The sequence below is a fragment of the Scardinius erythrophthalmus genome (assembly GCF_964197995.2).
Source record: "Scardinius erythrophthalmus genome assembly, chromosome: 1".
Taxonomy (NCBI): domain Eukaryota; kingdom Metazoa; phylum Chordata; class Actinopteri; order Cypriniformes; family Leuciscidae; genus Scardinius; species Scardinius erythrophthalmus.
Genome location: NC_138221.1, coordinates 39,331,490 through 39,347,370, shown reverse-complemented (window position 1 = coordinate 39,347,370; position 15,881 = coordinate 39,331,490). Strand labels below are relative to the sequence as shown.

General features: G+C 39.2%; 1 protein-coding gene across 1 annotated transcript in view; it reads left to right on the top strand.

The window, feature by feature from the left end:
• The window catches only part of cacna1ha (calcium channel, voltage-dependent, T type, alpha 1H subunit a), a gene marked incomplete at its 5' end in the record, with an annotated part of 75,713 nt that overhangs the window by 19,621 nt on the left and 40,211 nt on the right, over nt 1-15,881 (top strand). Inside the window, 4 exons of the mRNA XM_081383117.1 lie at nt 10,722-10,873; nt 11,842-12,027; nt 12,223-12,340; nt 12,998-13,153. Coding sequence (XP_081239243.1) covers nt 10,722-10,873; nt 11,842-12,027; nt 12,223-12,340; nt 12,998-13,153 — 612 coding nt within the window. The remainder of the gene's footprint in view (nt 1-10,721; nt 10,874-11,841; nt 12,028-12,222; nt 12,341-12,997; nt 13,154-15,881) is intronic.

Here is a 15,881-nt window from a genome sequence, read left to right as displayed (position 1 = left end):
ACGGGTCTCATCGGTTCCGGTTCTGGTCTTTTTGCATGTGCGTTGTTAAATATAGAGCCGTTTTACTCAAGATACCTTCAAATGAGCGAGTCCATCACATATGCAGATTGATATCTAGAAGTTTTTTTTTTATTTTTTCTTCTTCTCACTAACATTTACATATTTAAATCGAATAAAACAGGAAAGATAAAAACTAGCTAGGTTAGCTAATTACCTTTAAAGTCATAGCTATTGCCGTCAGTTCGTACAGCTGCGGATACAATGAGGATACAATGAGTCCTGTTTTCCTGTTTGTTCATGTGACATTCGGCATAAAGCCTATTGCATAAATGGCTTGTGATAAATATTGTTACTTTGCTAAAAGGTGGTTTGGAGAGTAATTGGTTTTAAAATAATGTTTAGCTGCTCTGGTAGAAATCAATTTCAGTTGCACCTTGACTTTTTTCATCATTGAAAGAACCATTTTCACAATAGGAAGCTAGTGTGCTAATAGTAGATCTGAACAAACCCTTTTATCTTACATTTAATTATGTGTAATTATATATGATTGATTGGTTGCTCTTGGACTAAAGCGTGGCTTGTTGAATACCAATACGGGGCCCAGATAGCACATCTGCTTTTGAAGTAAAGTCTTTAATCGTTATGTTACTTTAAAGAACAGTTCAGTTGTCTAATTAACCCACGACATGAAATAAGGCTCTTTTAATCCTTATTTGAGAAGCAGAAGAGGTGAAAATTGTTAGTAGACATTTGTTATGGTGGCTTTAGGGTTTAGAGACTTCCTTCTTTGGAGATTCTTAGATCCATTTTAAAGAATTAACATGAATTCTTAAGTAAAATGCTTGTTATTTGTGTCTTGAGGAGGGACTACTTTTTTAGGTTGAAGAACTTGTGATTATGTAACCAATGGCAATGTCAGTGCTTTACAGTCCGTTAAATGAGTTAGGCCTATGCTTTTGAGTATGTCTGATAATAGCACATTTTAAGAATCTATTTATGGCGCTGTCTGCTTGCTGCCTAGTCTTCCATTATATGTGTATTTAATGTATAAATATCTTTCCAGCTTGAAATTATTGTTGGCATGCCACAAAAGCTGATTCCATTTCAGAGTAAGAAAATGTTATTACGAGGTTATATCACTACTGAATCTTTATTAATTGTAATTTTGACTTTGTATTGTAATTGCAACTTTATTTTTCATCTGAGGTGGTAACAAGCCTTCATAGTCCACATGCATTAAATTAAAGAACAAAAATGTATGATGTGATAAACAGGATATTTACCATTATTTGAAATCAATTGTTTTAAGGCTTATCCATATAGGTGTTTGTTTAGTTCTGTCAACTATTGGGAAAAATTGTCACCAGCAGTAATTGAGGGAGGATTACAGTAATGAGATAAGGCTGGGTGCATTGATCTATGTACTGAATGCTCTTGGCATAGTGGAGAGAAAGATCAGCAACTCAGCAGAGTCTCCGCACTCTTGAGTCAATCAGCCCCCTAATCGGATTTACATGGGGCCACTGACAGTCTTCATTACTGCATCAGTCAAAGTCACCCCACTGAGATAACTGTTCACCCCATCACTAAAGATACATGCATATCTTGACTGCACATACTGTTATTTCCTTTTTATAAATATTAGACATTAGGCTAAGGGGCTGACATGAAATTCTTTGGGGAAATTGTTATATCCTGCAGTGTGATGTGCTATTCTCCTTCGAAAAGTGTTTTAAAGCCATTTGTAAGTCATTTATTGGCTGATTCCCCTGAATGTGTAAACACAGTGACTCAAAACATTGCTCTGTTTGTTTGAACATCCTGACTAGCACAACATAGCAACAGTTGCTCAACCAATGGCATGAGTTTGGGGCAGGGCTATCTGTTTCTGCCACCAATGGCAGAGTTTTTGGTATTTCCGATTTGATTTGCATACAATCATATATTTATTTTTATTGTCATTATGCTTGAAAATTTTTATAGCATCATATTAATTAAAAGACTTATTTTGTATGTTTAAAAATGCATTTGTCTCAGTGCCGAAAATTTGCTAGTGGCAACAAAACTGTGAGTATCACCAAAATAGTTTTAATTATGCTACATTAATTACTATTAGACAATGTTATTATGTCTTAATTAAAGGTCCCATGACATGGATTATTTTATTATTTTATAATGTTTCATGTGGTGCCCTTATAATGTTAGTATGTTTTTAGGATAATTTTTTTTTAATAATTTAGAAATAAAAGACATTTTCCTAGCCTGATTTTAGCCTCTGATTTGAACGCTCTGTTTGAAGGGGCGTGTCTGCTGTGAGACTTCAGTGTAAACGCTCACTGCTGTGATTAGCTGACATGCTTGCATATGAAATAGCTAGCATTACATGTGGAACTCTCTCGAATACTTTTACTATTACAGCTATTATACGTTTTTACTATTACAGCTATCGAGATTAACAAATCGTGAGAAGTTTTTTTAAGTATTTAGATCTATTCCCATCACATAAAAGGTTACAGTGATGAGCATTGAGCAGATGACTGCCTGTTGATCGCGTGAATGAAGATCTTATCATTGCAACGCAGTTTCTGCACTCTCACTAATGATTTCACCAATGCAAACATGAGGTAAGTACAGTAAGAGCTTCGTTGTGCTGTGTAACAGCGTCATTGATTTCATAACGAGTTTTGGCAAGTGTCCAGATAAACTAAACTCGTGCTGTGTGATTGACAGCTTGGGCATTTGGAAAGGGATTGTTCTTTGATCGCTTTCTGTATATATTTTAATCACAGTTTGAATAAGATTATTTTCATCCTACCAAGAGAAACGATGTGAAGTTGATATTTTAGTCACTGGCTTGATTTACTGATGCATAACAGTATTGAACGATTTTGAGAGAAAGATTATCAGTCTGAACTTGAACAATTACACATCAGAAATTCACATAACCCACTGGTTCTTCAGAGGCTCGGATAAAGGAACTAAAAAAATACTTTTGTGTTCATTTGTACATCCAAACACTGAGCAACTGCCATGCTTCGCTCGTTTGCAAGCCATGATGTCCCTCGAGGAAAAACCAATATCGCGCTCGCGCTGCTCATTTTCTCATGGGCGGGCCAAATTCTCTTTGCGGGCAAAGAAGAGAAAGGGGAGGTGACCTTTCATCTTATGACGACATAAAGGGAAGATTCTAGATTCGCCCGTCTGAGCTTTCATTTTCTCAAAAATACTCAGGGCTTGGTTTACACCTATCAAAATGTCTAGCCACTGGGGGACCATAGGCAGGCTAGGGGAACTCATTAATGTTAAAAAACCTCATAAAGTGAAATTTTCATGTCATGGGACCTTTAACTTAATTGAGCTAAATAATATCTTCTGTACAGCTGTTTTACAGCTGAAATTGGAGATGTTTCTTAATTGATGAATTGTGCAACTTTAACACAGTTATTTTCCTATTTATTACACTGTGTCTACACCAGATGCAATAAAAGCATATTGGACCCATTTTACTCAGTGATGCTGTCTACACTGGATGCAGTGCGGTGCGGCACGACACAGACACAATAAATTCACAACAGTAAACTGATGCCCCGTTCTATATCTGACGTACTCCAAGCTCTCGAGCTACTTCTGATACAAAGGACAAATTAATTGGCAACAGTTGCTTTGTTGCGTACACTGTGGATAGCTTCTATCTGTTGCATCGTTGCATACAAATCCATACAAAAATATGTCCATAGACACATTATGCATAATCTACTTAGCTTCACCCAGAATCTTATCATCATCACACATTTATCTGTCACACCATGCCGTGTTTATCTTGAGATTGTGCTGGTCACTGATTGGTTTAGAACTGTGAAATGATGAGCAGCATTATCTCAAATAGCTGTGAAGTCAAAGACAGTGTTGTTGTTTTTCATACATTTTGCCTTTTCTGAGTTGTTCTGCACTCAGAGGTGTATAAAGAAGTGGGAATGTGTGCTATGCATCATGGGAAATGATGGAGGAAGGGGGCAATAAAGGTTGCAGCAGCCGACTTCCTCTGGACTGTCCTCTGCTAACATCACTCTCCTTTAGTCTGCCATGTTGCCGCCACTGAAAGCCTAGTGTCCCAACATGCATTTTCACTGTCATTGCTTTTCTATTGCTCTGTCCAGCAAATGTGCTTGATGCGGCAGCAGTGGGAATTTGTAGCTTTGCACTCAGGCAGACCATTTTCAGGAAAACTGGGATGGATATTCGATTTGTGTGTAGTGTAAGTGGTGTAGTGGTTCAGTCGAAAATAAAAAATGTCATGTTAAAAGGACATTAAAAGGGTCTTCAAAAAGCCCCCAAAAGCAGTATAAAAATATAAAATAGTCCATACACTATATTCCAAATCTGAACTCATGCAATATATTTGTGTGAGAAACAGACATTAATTTACATTAATGTTTACTGATAATTTCCCCATTCGGGTGGTACAATAATTGCTGCGATCATTGAGGATCATTAAAGGGTTAGTTCACCCAAAAATTCTGTTATTAATTACTCACCCTCATGTTGTTCAAAACCCGTAAGACTTTCGTTCATCTTCGGAACACAAATTAAGATATTTTTGATGAAATCTGAGAGCTGGCTCACTCCTTCATAGGCTTCTAGGTGATTTTATTCTGCCGGACTAGAAACGTTAGTAATGACATCGTTGAAATTGACCAAGTGACTACAGTGGCTCAGCCTTAAGTTTATCAAGCGACGAGAATACTTTTTGTGCGAAAAAAAATAAAAATAACGACTTTATTCAACTATTGAAGAGTGGTCAGGATATTGTTTTGATATTGATAGTGTGTGATTGTCATGTGAACCATCCCTGGTTTTGTTGCAGGGGATGAGCAATAGGGTCTGGGGAGGAGGGATCAACAACAATACAATAGTTTAATATCTTAAAACTAGACATGCACTGGTTATCTCTGTCACTAGGAAAAAGACACGTCATTTTGTTTGAAAAATTATGCACAGGCTTGAAGATTGTGTTTTGAATGAATCACAACTGAGCTCAGGCTATGGCACTGCATAATGGCACGTGTCTCACTCTATGAGGAAAATTACACTAAACAATGTTTTTGCCCCAGAGTATGTTTTATGAATCTGTTGCTTCAGAATTGTTCTGGCAAATTAGCATTGCATTTTATTTCAAGCCAAATTAGAGTTAACACACTTCAACAATCTTGGCACCTGAGGTGGTGTCCGCTGCTGGAATAATGATTCACAAAGCAACCTGTTCAACACGACACAAGCACATCTGTTTATGTATATATGTTGCATAAATTGTAAGATTTAAATGGAAATTTACCCACTGAAAATGTGACTACCATCTGTTTTATGTTGACACTGCTAGCTTGTATTAGCAGATATTCTGGGTTTTTGTTTATTTCTTGTACCCGGCAATACCAATTAGCCTACAAATAGCCTACAAAATCTGTGATGCTAAAACTGTTTAGGACTACAAATTGATGCCTGTTAGGCGGAAAATGCCTGTCTAATCTAACATTGCAGTATAAGATGATATAATGAAAGGTTTTCATTTTTCTTTTACTAATTCATTTCTAATCTGTTGTTCCTGGGTACCAAGTAGTTTTGGGAAGTGGCATATAAATATTCATGAAGTATATTGATGTATGTAGATCAGTGCAGGCAGTGGAGCCCCCTAGCTGTGATCTGTCAGCACAGGTTCTTTTACTTCAGTTCTCTTTCATCATCTCGTGTTCGAGATCCACCTATGGGAAGGGCATCTGTACCTGACCCCTGCAGAAGCATCCAATTGCACCAAGTCTGACAAGACAGACAGAAGCGCGCAGCCAATGCCTGGTAAGGCCCCACCCCTTACCTGCGGGCATAAGAAGCCTGCATGCGCTGCTGTTCTCCAGTTGACATTCGCTTCTCGCAATCTCTGCGCTTACACAGTTTGGTTGGATTTACGCTGCTCACCTTACGTGTCTGCAGGAAGACAAATCGCCAGATCAGCCTCCGCCAGGCATGACAGTTGTTTTCTACCAAGATTAGCTTGGTTTGCTTTCTGAGCCGCCCACGCTCTTGCATCTTCTCACCTGTTTCCCTTTCCACGGCTGCCCGCCACAGAGTTTTTCGCTGGTATGTCGCTCTCTAAAACTGCCGCTTCTCACGGGAATAGCTTATCACAGGAATAGCCTGCCCGACTGATTGCCGCGAAGGACCTTCACCCATTCTGCGTGGTCTGCTTGGGCCTCAAGCACGCAAAAGAGGCTTTGGAGAACCCGGAGAACTGCAGTCATTGCCTGATTCTGCCGAAAAAACTCCTGTGAGCTCGGCTTTTCTGACTCGGATGGGGGACACAGTGACGATGACGTGCTACCAGGGGCCTCCCGGGGCACGACATCTCTCATCTGGGCTGACCAGCCCAATCCTGCATTCCCTGAAGAGGACATCTTCGCAGGCAATCTCCCGCTCGTCGAACGAACCGGCCGGTTCTGGTAATGATGATGGCCTTCTCGGGGTCTCAGAGGACAAGGAGGCCATCCCGTCCTCTGGCGTTCCCCAGGCCAACCCCCCAAGGCCTTGCCTCAGTCCATCCTCCTAGAAGTGTGTGAGCAAGCGGCTGCTCACCTCAACAGTGAGTGGCCGGCTCCACAGAGCGCCACCGACCAGGAAATGCGTCCTTAACAGGCTCGACTGTGTTCAGGGCGGTGCTAAAGGTGCCGGCGCAGTTTTGGCACTCTGCCAGCTAGATGCATGAGTGTTTCAACCAGGTCCGGTTCCCGAACTGGGTGAGGCGGGGCTTTAATTCTTTGTTGTATTCATCTGCTACGGCATGTGTAACATTTTTCTGTCAACTCTGCATATATCCTTCGCGATCGATATCGCACATTTGTCGACCATACTAAATGTTCTGACTGCGTTTGTGCAGGACAAAGCTCTGAGGACATCAGAAGTTACAGGGACTGATGGCAGCTGTACAAAGTAAACAGGCTACACCGTAATTTAAATTTTAATGGAGAGTAAAACAAAGGCAGAACACTGTACAATCTGAGGTAGTATTATTTGATAGAACACCGGCACAGTAACTTCATATTGATGTGCGGCTAAACAAAGGCAGAGTACCGTAACTCAATATGAGCGTTCCAAAACAAAGAGCGGTAACTGGTGTTATGGTGTTCTGCCCAGGGGGGCAGGGTTTTATATTATTTTGACGTTTCCCCGGGCGCCGTCATTGGCTAGCAGACCATCACCTGCTGTTAGCATCCCATTGACTCCCATTCTTTTTGGTGTCACTTTGACAGCGAATAACTTTACATCTGAGGCGTTTAAAGACTCCATTTGTCCATTATTTATTTCTAAAGAAACACGAAAATGTATAAAAGGCTCCATTACCTTGTATCTTACGTTATGGCCCCGTAGAAGCAGTTTTTGTAAAAATAGGCTAACAATTGCGTCATAACCGCACGACTCTCTGTCGCACCGTAGAGAGATTACCGTATGGACAGGAGGAGAAGCTTGCGCGCAATCGGGGGGACGTGGAGGCAAAATGACAAAGTAATTAATCAGAATACTTAGCAAAAGTTTCTCCTGCTCCTAGCTCATGGACACCTCCTACTCACACTCTCCGTCTCTGCAAGTTTCGGAAGGGAATGATTCAGATATCTCTTGGCACAGCTACTAGAAGACAGACGGGTTGCTCACGTCACATCTACGTCGTCAAGCTCAGTTTGAGTCTGTGCAGTACGGTCAGCCATCAGGAAGTTAGTGCTTCTAATTGACTTCACTTGTCTCCGTTGAATCCAATGGGGTCGCTGTGTCCAGTTTATATACTGTCTATGGTTCTGCCTTGGTTTCTCATGGGCTTTTGGAAGTTACTGTTAAGACAACCCATTATTTCCTTGCAAAAACAACAGAATTGACTCAAGATAATTATCCACATAATAAAGTAGGTCTTGAATGTCCCAAAAATATCAATAACTAATTTTCGACTTAAAACGAAGTTACGGTCTTTTATTTTGCACGGCAGAATAGGTTACTGTCATAACCTCAGTTCTCTGAAACATTGAGTGGAGAGATCCACCAGCTTTGCCCCGCTTACGGCACGAGAAGCGAATATACTTACTGGAAAACAGCAGTGCATGCAGGCTTCTTATGCCCGCAGGTAAGGGATGGGGCCTTACCGGGCATTGGCTGCGCTGTCTTGCCAGACTTGGTGCAATTGGATGCTTCTGCAGAGGTCAGGTACGGATGCCCTTCCCATAAGTGGATATCTCCACTCTATGTTTCAGAGAACCGGGGTTACGACAGTAACCTATTGTTATTTACAGGGTATGAGTTTATACTTGCAAACTAATTCAATAATGAGACAGGTATAGACATACCTGTCAACCCTCCCGTTTTTCCCGGGATTCTCCCGTATTTTACATTGCTATCCCGCTATCATCCCGTTTAAATAATTTCCCGTATTTCTCCCGTATTTTTAATCTTTCTATAATTTTTTTTAAAAAAATCCCAAAGGGCGCAAACCAGTTAAGCGGAAATCCCGCCCTACAGCTAATTTCATTGGTTAAGGTTACAATGACGGGTAGGTTTAGGGGTCAGTGTTTGGTGTAGGCAATCAGTACTGTGATTCACATGACCAATAAAATCTTTAGAATCGGCTGCAGGGCGGGATTTCCACTGAAGTAGTTTGGGGGGAAAAATCGCGCAAAGAACAGCAGCATCCGAGGATGGGTGAACATGAGAGAGATGGCATTAACACACGCAATTATGTCAAAATGTCCGTTTTGTCGAGTATCCTCATAAGAACAGTCTGAGCAGTCTATTAGTTAAAAAAAAAAAAAAGTCGTAAATGAAAGTAAAGAGTTGTGAGAGAATGAGACGCGTGTGAGATCCGTCAGCGGCTGTTTTTAAAGAGACAGTAGCCAATAAAGCTTTCTGTCAGTAAAGTTAATCAAAGAACAAAGGTTAAGGTAACAGAGAAAAGCACTCACTGCTCTTGACTAAAGATCTTTTTTTACTTTAATAAGGATTAATCTATGTACAATTTAAATTGTATGCAGTGCAAACTGTTTGATAACTTCAATTTCTGTATATTTTTCCTACCTGTTAGACAAATATTTAAAATATACTGTTTTATGTTTTTCTACATTAATTTGGAGATTAATTGTGAAATTATTACATTATAAAATGTAAGTTTTTTAATGGCAATTAATCGTGATTAATTAATGTAGTTAATTGTTGCAATTGATAAAAATAAAGAAAGAAACATGAATAAGTCTTTTGTTTATTTTAATTGAATAGTATGTATGTATTTATTTATGTTAATATCTGCGCAATTAATGTCTATTTAGCCTGCCTCTAACCCCCCCCCCCCCCCCCCCCCCCCCCGCGTTCAGATTTCCCGTATTTTGGTATCCAAATGTTGACAGGTATGGGTATAGATAACCTACTGTATATTTTGTAATTGAAACATACTTCACTGGTAACAATTTACAATAAGGTTTCATTCAGCATTCTGTAGTAGGAATCATGAACTATCAACGAACAGCAATTTACAGCATTTGTTAATCTAGATAATGTTAGTTTATAAATGTATTATTGTTCTTTGTTATAAAGAGAAATGTCTTAAATGATTGCATAAAACTTTCAAGTTGAATGGGTTATTTCAATTTGTTTCTAGTGATAATGTAAGCTGTTTAATTTATATGATTTAATAAAAATAAAAATAAAGCAAAATTAATTAATTTAAACTAAATCAATAAAATAATCCCATGACGGGAACCTCTAAATAGTTCTAAATATTAAGCGCCTGACAAAACACTTTAAGGTCCAATATACCTTTTCTTCTAAGAGTGTAGATTAATAAATACTATATTGTTTGTTGTTATTTCGTTATGTGCAATAATGCGGTTTTATGTGTCTGTAAAAGCGCCAATAAGGCGCGAGAGTGATATCAGAAGCAGTGAAATCTTAATGTATGAGGTTTTATCTTTCTAAATGGATGTGTTTAACATGATGACTTTCAGTTTGCCCATAGCAAGGGCCATTGTCTAACAGTTTGGCATTGATTTTATAACAGTATGTTAATGTGAACAGTATCCAGGTGAATTCTGAGGGTTGCTGCTCTTATAATGGGCAGCAGAACTGAGAGGTTCATATCATTTATGCTTCCTTTAGAATGTGTTTATTGATTTGCTCTGTGCTAAAGAATCGAAGAGTGCAGTGGTAATTCTTCAGGCACAAGACTTGGTACAGTCTGCATCAGCAAATGCTCTGAAACTGCTTATGATGGACAGATTTTAGAGGTACTGTCTGTCTGTCTGATTGATCTGTGTTGCTTTGCTCTTAATAAAAGAGCTTATAATGCTTTGGGATTGATTTTGCTTATCCAAGCTCAGCACTAGAGCTGTTTGTGTAAAACTGAACAATTGTAATTGCTTCGTAAGTGTGCTGAAATATCTTTCTCATTTGACCCAGAGGTACCATGTTTACATAAACGCTCCATTTATCGTTTGAATGTGCTCAGTAGTTTTGCAGGTCTCTGTATTCATATACAGTACTCTGACTCATGGCGTTTCAAGTGATGTTGTGAGAGTAAAGGTGTGTGAAGGTACCATTATGAGGGTCAGTGAATAAGGTCACTCACATGTTGTATTCCCAGCAGTATCTTGGCATTACTTTGGTCTGCAGAAGGTAATGACGTGTGGCTCTGTTTCCTCTCGCAGCCCATACAGCTGACGAATGTTCTGGAGATCAGCAACATCGTCTTCACTAGCATGTTTGTCCTTGAAATGCTTTTCAAACTGCTGGCCTTTGGTACCTTCGGCTATATCAAGAACCCCTACAACATCTTTGATGGGATTATTGTAGTCATAAGGTAAGATCTGTTATATATCTATATTTATATTCATATCCCTGCTGAAAAATCCAGCATAAACCAGCATGAATTCCATGCTGGTCCTACTGTATGCTGGTTACCAGCAACCAGCACCCCGTGCAGGTCTTAGCATGCAAAACATACCTTATGTTGGTGACCGGCAATGCTGGATTCTTCAGCAGGGAATTATATTATATATTAAATAGATTATATTGTAACATTCAATTGATGGAAAATGTATAAAATGTAGGCTTTTAACTACAGAAGTTTTTTAATGATTTTGAAAAGAAATATCTTATGCTCATCAACTGCATTTATTTGATCACAAATACAGTAAAACAGTAATATTGTAAAATATTATTACAATTTAAAATAACTGTTTTATATTTGAATATCATTTAAAATTTATTAATTTGATGGTAAAGCTGAATTTTCAGCATCATTACTTCAGTCATTCATTGATTTGATGCTCAAGAAACATTTCTTATTCTTATCAATATCTAAAACAGTTGTGCTGCTTTATATTTGACATTTTTAGGATTCTTTGTTGAATAGAAATTTCAAAAGAACAGGATTTATTTGAATAGAATTTTTTTAAATGTCTTTACAGTCATTTTTGATCGGTTGAATGCGTCCTTGCTGAATAAAAGTATTAGTATCAGTATATTTCTTATAACAACAACAACAACAACAACAACAAAACATCTTATTGACCCCGAACTTAGCAACAGATTATAAAATATTTTAATAAAATTATTATTAAAGATTTTGTGATAATGAAATGAAACATAAAAAGGTTTTAAATAAATTACAATAAAATGACCTAAACTTGGATAGTAGAGCAGGGCTTCTTGTTAATATGTTGTACAGTATTTTAAGTGCTTGTAAGCACTTATGGAAATGTTTTTTTCATCTGAACTATTCAATATATAAACTCCTTAAATATAACCATGTGTTTCCGGTGGCAGTGTGTGGGAGATCATAGGGCAGGCGGATGGGGGTCTTTCAGTGCTGAGGACGTTTCGCCTCCTGCGTGTACTCAAACTGGTGCGCTTCCTCCCTGCACTGCGTAGACAGCTGGTGGTGCTGATGAAGACAATGGATAATGTGGCAACATTCTGCATGCTGCTCATGCTTTTCATCTTCACATTCAGGTGTAGACCAAACCCACACCCTCATTCAACCAGTTAGAACCAAGCTTGTTGCACAGTGCCACCAACACTATAGCTAATCTTGACCGTTTGATTTAGAAAACACAGTGCTACATTAATTCGATTTTATTGAACGTAATTCTGGAATTGTGTGCTTAAATGTTTATGCATTTTATTTTTATTTGACTATCAATACAGCATTCTTGGAATGCATCTGTTTGGATGCAAATTCAGCCAGAAGATGGAGAATGGAGACACCATTCCTGACAGGAAAAACTTTGATTCCTTGCTGTGGGCCATTGTCACTGTGTTTCAGGTAAGAACAGAAACTATGCTTACTGTACATAGATCTGTCCTTACTTTCAATTAACAGAATAAACATTTTTTCATACTTTGAAATATTGACATATCAAATGTAAAGTGTGTTGTAAGTAATTGCTTATTTTTGTCAGGTTAGATTTATTTATATTATTATAAATATTTGTATATCCCATAAACCAATTTATTAACTCCATATCTATATCTTGAGCTAAAATAGTTACTAATGTGCAGCTCACTACAATGGAAAGCATCAGCATAATTTTGCATCAGCACAATTTCCTGAATTGCTGAACCTGCACTGCATCTTCCTACCATGCGCATTTACAGCTATTCTCACTAGATTATTGCAACACCATTTTGTGGTTAAAAAAAGACTTAATTGCTAGACTGGGAAAGCCAATTAATTGTACTTCAGTAAGGAGTGGAACTCTGAATAGTTTGTACTGTATAATCACAAAACACTATTCAAATTCATCAAATTCATCAAATTCTGTATTCATTTCCCCACTGTATAATTCAGATACAGGAAAACACATACACAAAACACTACTCTATTGCACATCTAATTAATATGTCACAGGTTTTTTTTTCTTTACTCAGCCCATTCTCTGTACTCTTTTTCTCAGACAAACTGTTTGTGTGTGTTTTTCAGATTCTGACTCAGGAAGACTGGAACGTGGTCCTCTATAATGGAATGGCTTCCACCTCCCCATGGGCGGCTCTTTACTTTGTGGCTCTGATGACTTTTGGGAATTATGTCCTCTTTAACCTGCTTGTGGCCATCTTAGTGGAGGGGTTTCAGGCAGAGGTATATAAAAAACTTTCTATTACAGCTGTCTCATTTACAGTATTTTGTTTATATTTCTTAAGCATTTGTGCGCAAAGTAATTGCTTCCTTCAGATAGTCTGGGGAGTTCAACTTCATTGCTGTTACATTACTGCAGTCAACATAAGTATTTTTCAGCTTTTTTGTTCTTTACATTACATAAATAAATAATGCATTTAGTTGGGGGCCTTAAGCACATAAATGGGTAATTTCGCGCAAATTCATCTAAAAGCGCCAAATTTGGCACAGATGTAGCTCAGGTCATACCGAAATGATTTAGCTAGGGCGCCGGAGCCAGCGACCCTCGGGGCCAAGATGGCGGCCAAATCCAATATGGCCGCCGCCCGAAAAGGGTCCCGGCTTTAACTTTTGAACCACATGAGTTACAAATACAAACTTGATATGTTTTTCAGCTTAATTGATCATGAGAAACACATAGGAATGTTTATATTTATGACCCAGTATATCTGGACCCCTTGATCCTCCAATTCCAATATGGCCGCTGTCCAAAAAAGCAGTTTGGGCTGTAGTATGGGGCCTTACACACCATTGTTCGCGCAAATGCATCTACAAGCACCAAATTTGGCACAGATGTAGCTGAGGGGATACTGAAATGATTTAGCCAGGGCGCCCGAGCCAATGGTCCCTGAGATCAAGATGGCGGCCAAATCCAATATGGCCGCCGCCTAAAAGGGTTTCGGCTATAGCTTTTGAGCCAGATGAGATACAAATACAAACTTGATGTCTATTTTACCTTCTTTGACCATGGGAAACCCATAGGAATACTTACATTTATGATTGGGTATATCAGGACCCCCCAATAACCCTAAATTCAATATGGCTGCTGTCCGAAAAACGGTTTTGGCTACAAATTTTGAACCAAATGCGCTACAAATGAGGATGTGGTGTCTATTTTATGTTTATTGACCACAGGAAGTCCATTGGCATATTTATATTTATGCTTGTGTAAGTCTGGAACCTGTATTCTTTTCAAGACTGTGGTTGAAAATCCTTTTTTTTTACCACAACTTTGAAGGTTATTCTCAATGTTGATTCATTTCCTTATAAAAGTGAAATGGTTTTCAGTTTACCACAGGTGAATACATTTCAAAGTGTAATCATATAAGAAAGAATAAGACACAAGTATTATTGCAAGGCAATATTTATATTATATCAAATTGTTAAAATAATAATATAGTCAATTTTTCCAAAACTCTTAAAGGTTTGCTTAGCATAACAAAAAAACAGCAATAAAATAAAAAACAACAGTGAATTCTCATGGTCTCTCACATGAATTATCATTATCACTCACAATCACTGGATCTCTCATTGTCTTCACCATCATTGTTTGTACAAGCACCCTCACATGCACATATAGAAGTGCAACGAACTACGGCTTTACAGCACTTACAGTGCCCTCTACATGCTGTCTTGCAGCCACAGTGGAGGAGAATGGTGCAGGCTTTACTGGCGTCTCCGAGATTAGTCCAGTAAGGTTCCCAAGTCTTGCTCGTAGAGTCCCGAAACCATCCCCATGCATTGAACTCTGGGATATCTTGCTGGACAGCGGTTGCCTGATTCCAGTAGAAGCTGGCCTGCAGCAGTGCTCTTTTGATGTGCTGAATCAATGCAGCTTGGGTGGGTGGCAGGTTCTCGAAAGACTTGGTACCATTCGAGAAAAGGTGATGTCTAGCTTCATCTACACGGCTGGAACCACAGCTCTTGCTGTACATGATGATGACCATACGCTCCAGTCTTTGGACATGGACGTCATTGTTGATCTGTTCAGGCTCCAAGGTGAGGGTAACCAGAGATTCTGTGAGATCTGGTGTTGCCTCCCAAGCTGCCCATGCACTCTTTTTCCCATGGCACAGAAAGGGTGAGGTTGTGTCACAGCCTGTTAAAGCGTGGAAGAGTGGTAAGGCTAGTGACTTCTGGGGACCAAGATCCTTGCCGTCCTTCGGATGAGAAGTAAAACCGAGGTCCTGACTCTCTGTGGTCATTAAAAATCCCATGGCATTTCTCATAAAGAGTAGGGGTGTAACCCTGGTGTCCTGGCCACATTCCACACATTGGCCCTTACCAATCATGGCCTCCTAATAATCCCCTTACATTGAATTGGCTCTATCACTCTCTCTCCTCTCTCCACCTATAGCTGGTGTGTGGTGAGCGCACTGGCGCCGTTGTTCTGTGGCTGCCGTCGCATCATCCAAGTGGATGCTGCACACTGGTGGTGGTTGAGGAGAGACCCCTGATATGATTGTAAAGCGCTTTGGGTGTACAGTAGTACATATGAAAGCGCTATATAAATGCCTCATTCTATTCTATTCTATTCTTGCTGATTTCATGAGCAGGAATGTCCCTATAGTTTTTTCCACCTGCAAAGCCGATCCAGAGCTCTGTGAGGCCGAGTGTGTTGAAGAAGCGGATGGCAAGGATGACAACATCGCTGTCGACAGTCTGGACAAATGCCTTTTTATGGCCATTGGCCCCAGCATGTGCAAGATGCAGGATTATTCTAGTGCTTCTGGATGATTACAAGGCTGAAGGGCAGACATGTCATACCCTGGTCTGTTGGAGAGTACAGCATCTTTCTTGGTGGAAAGGAGGAGTTTACCTGACATGCCATGCTTGGTTATCTCTTCACTGATATATCCAAATAGTTAAATATATAACAATATATCCAGTATATACTGTATATAATAGATAT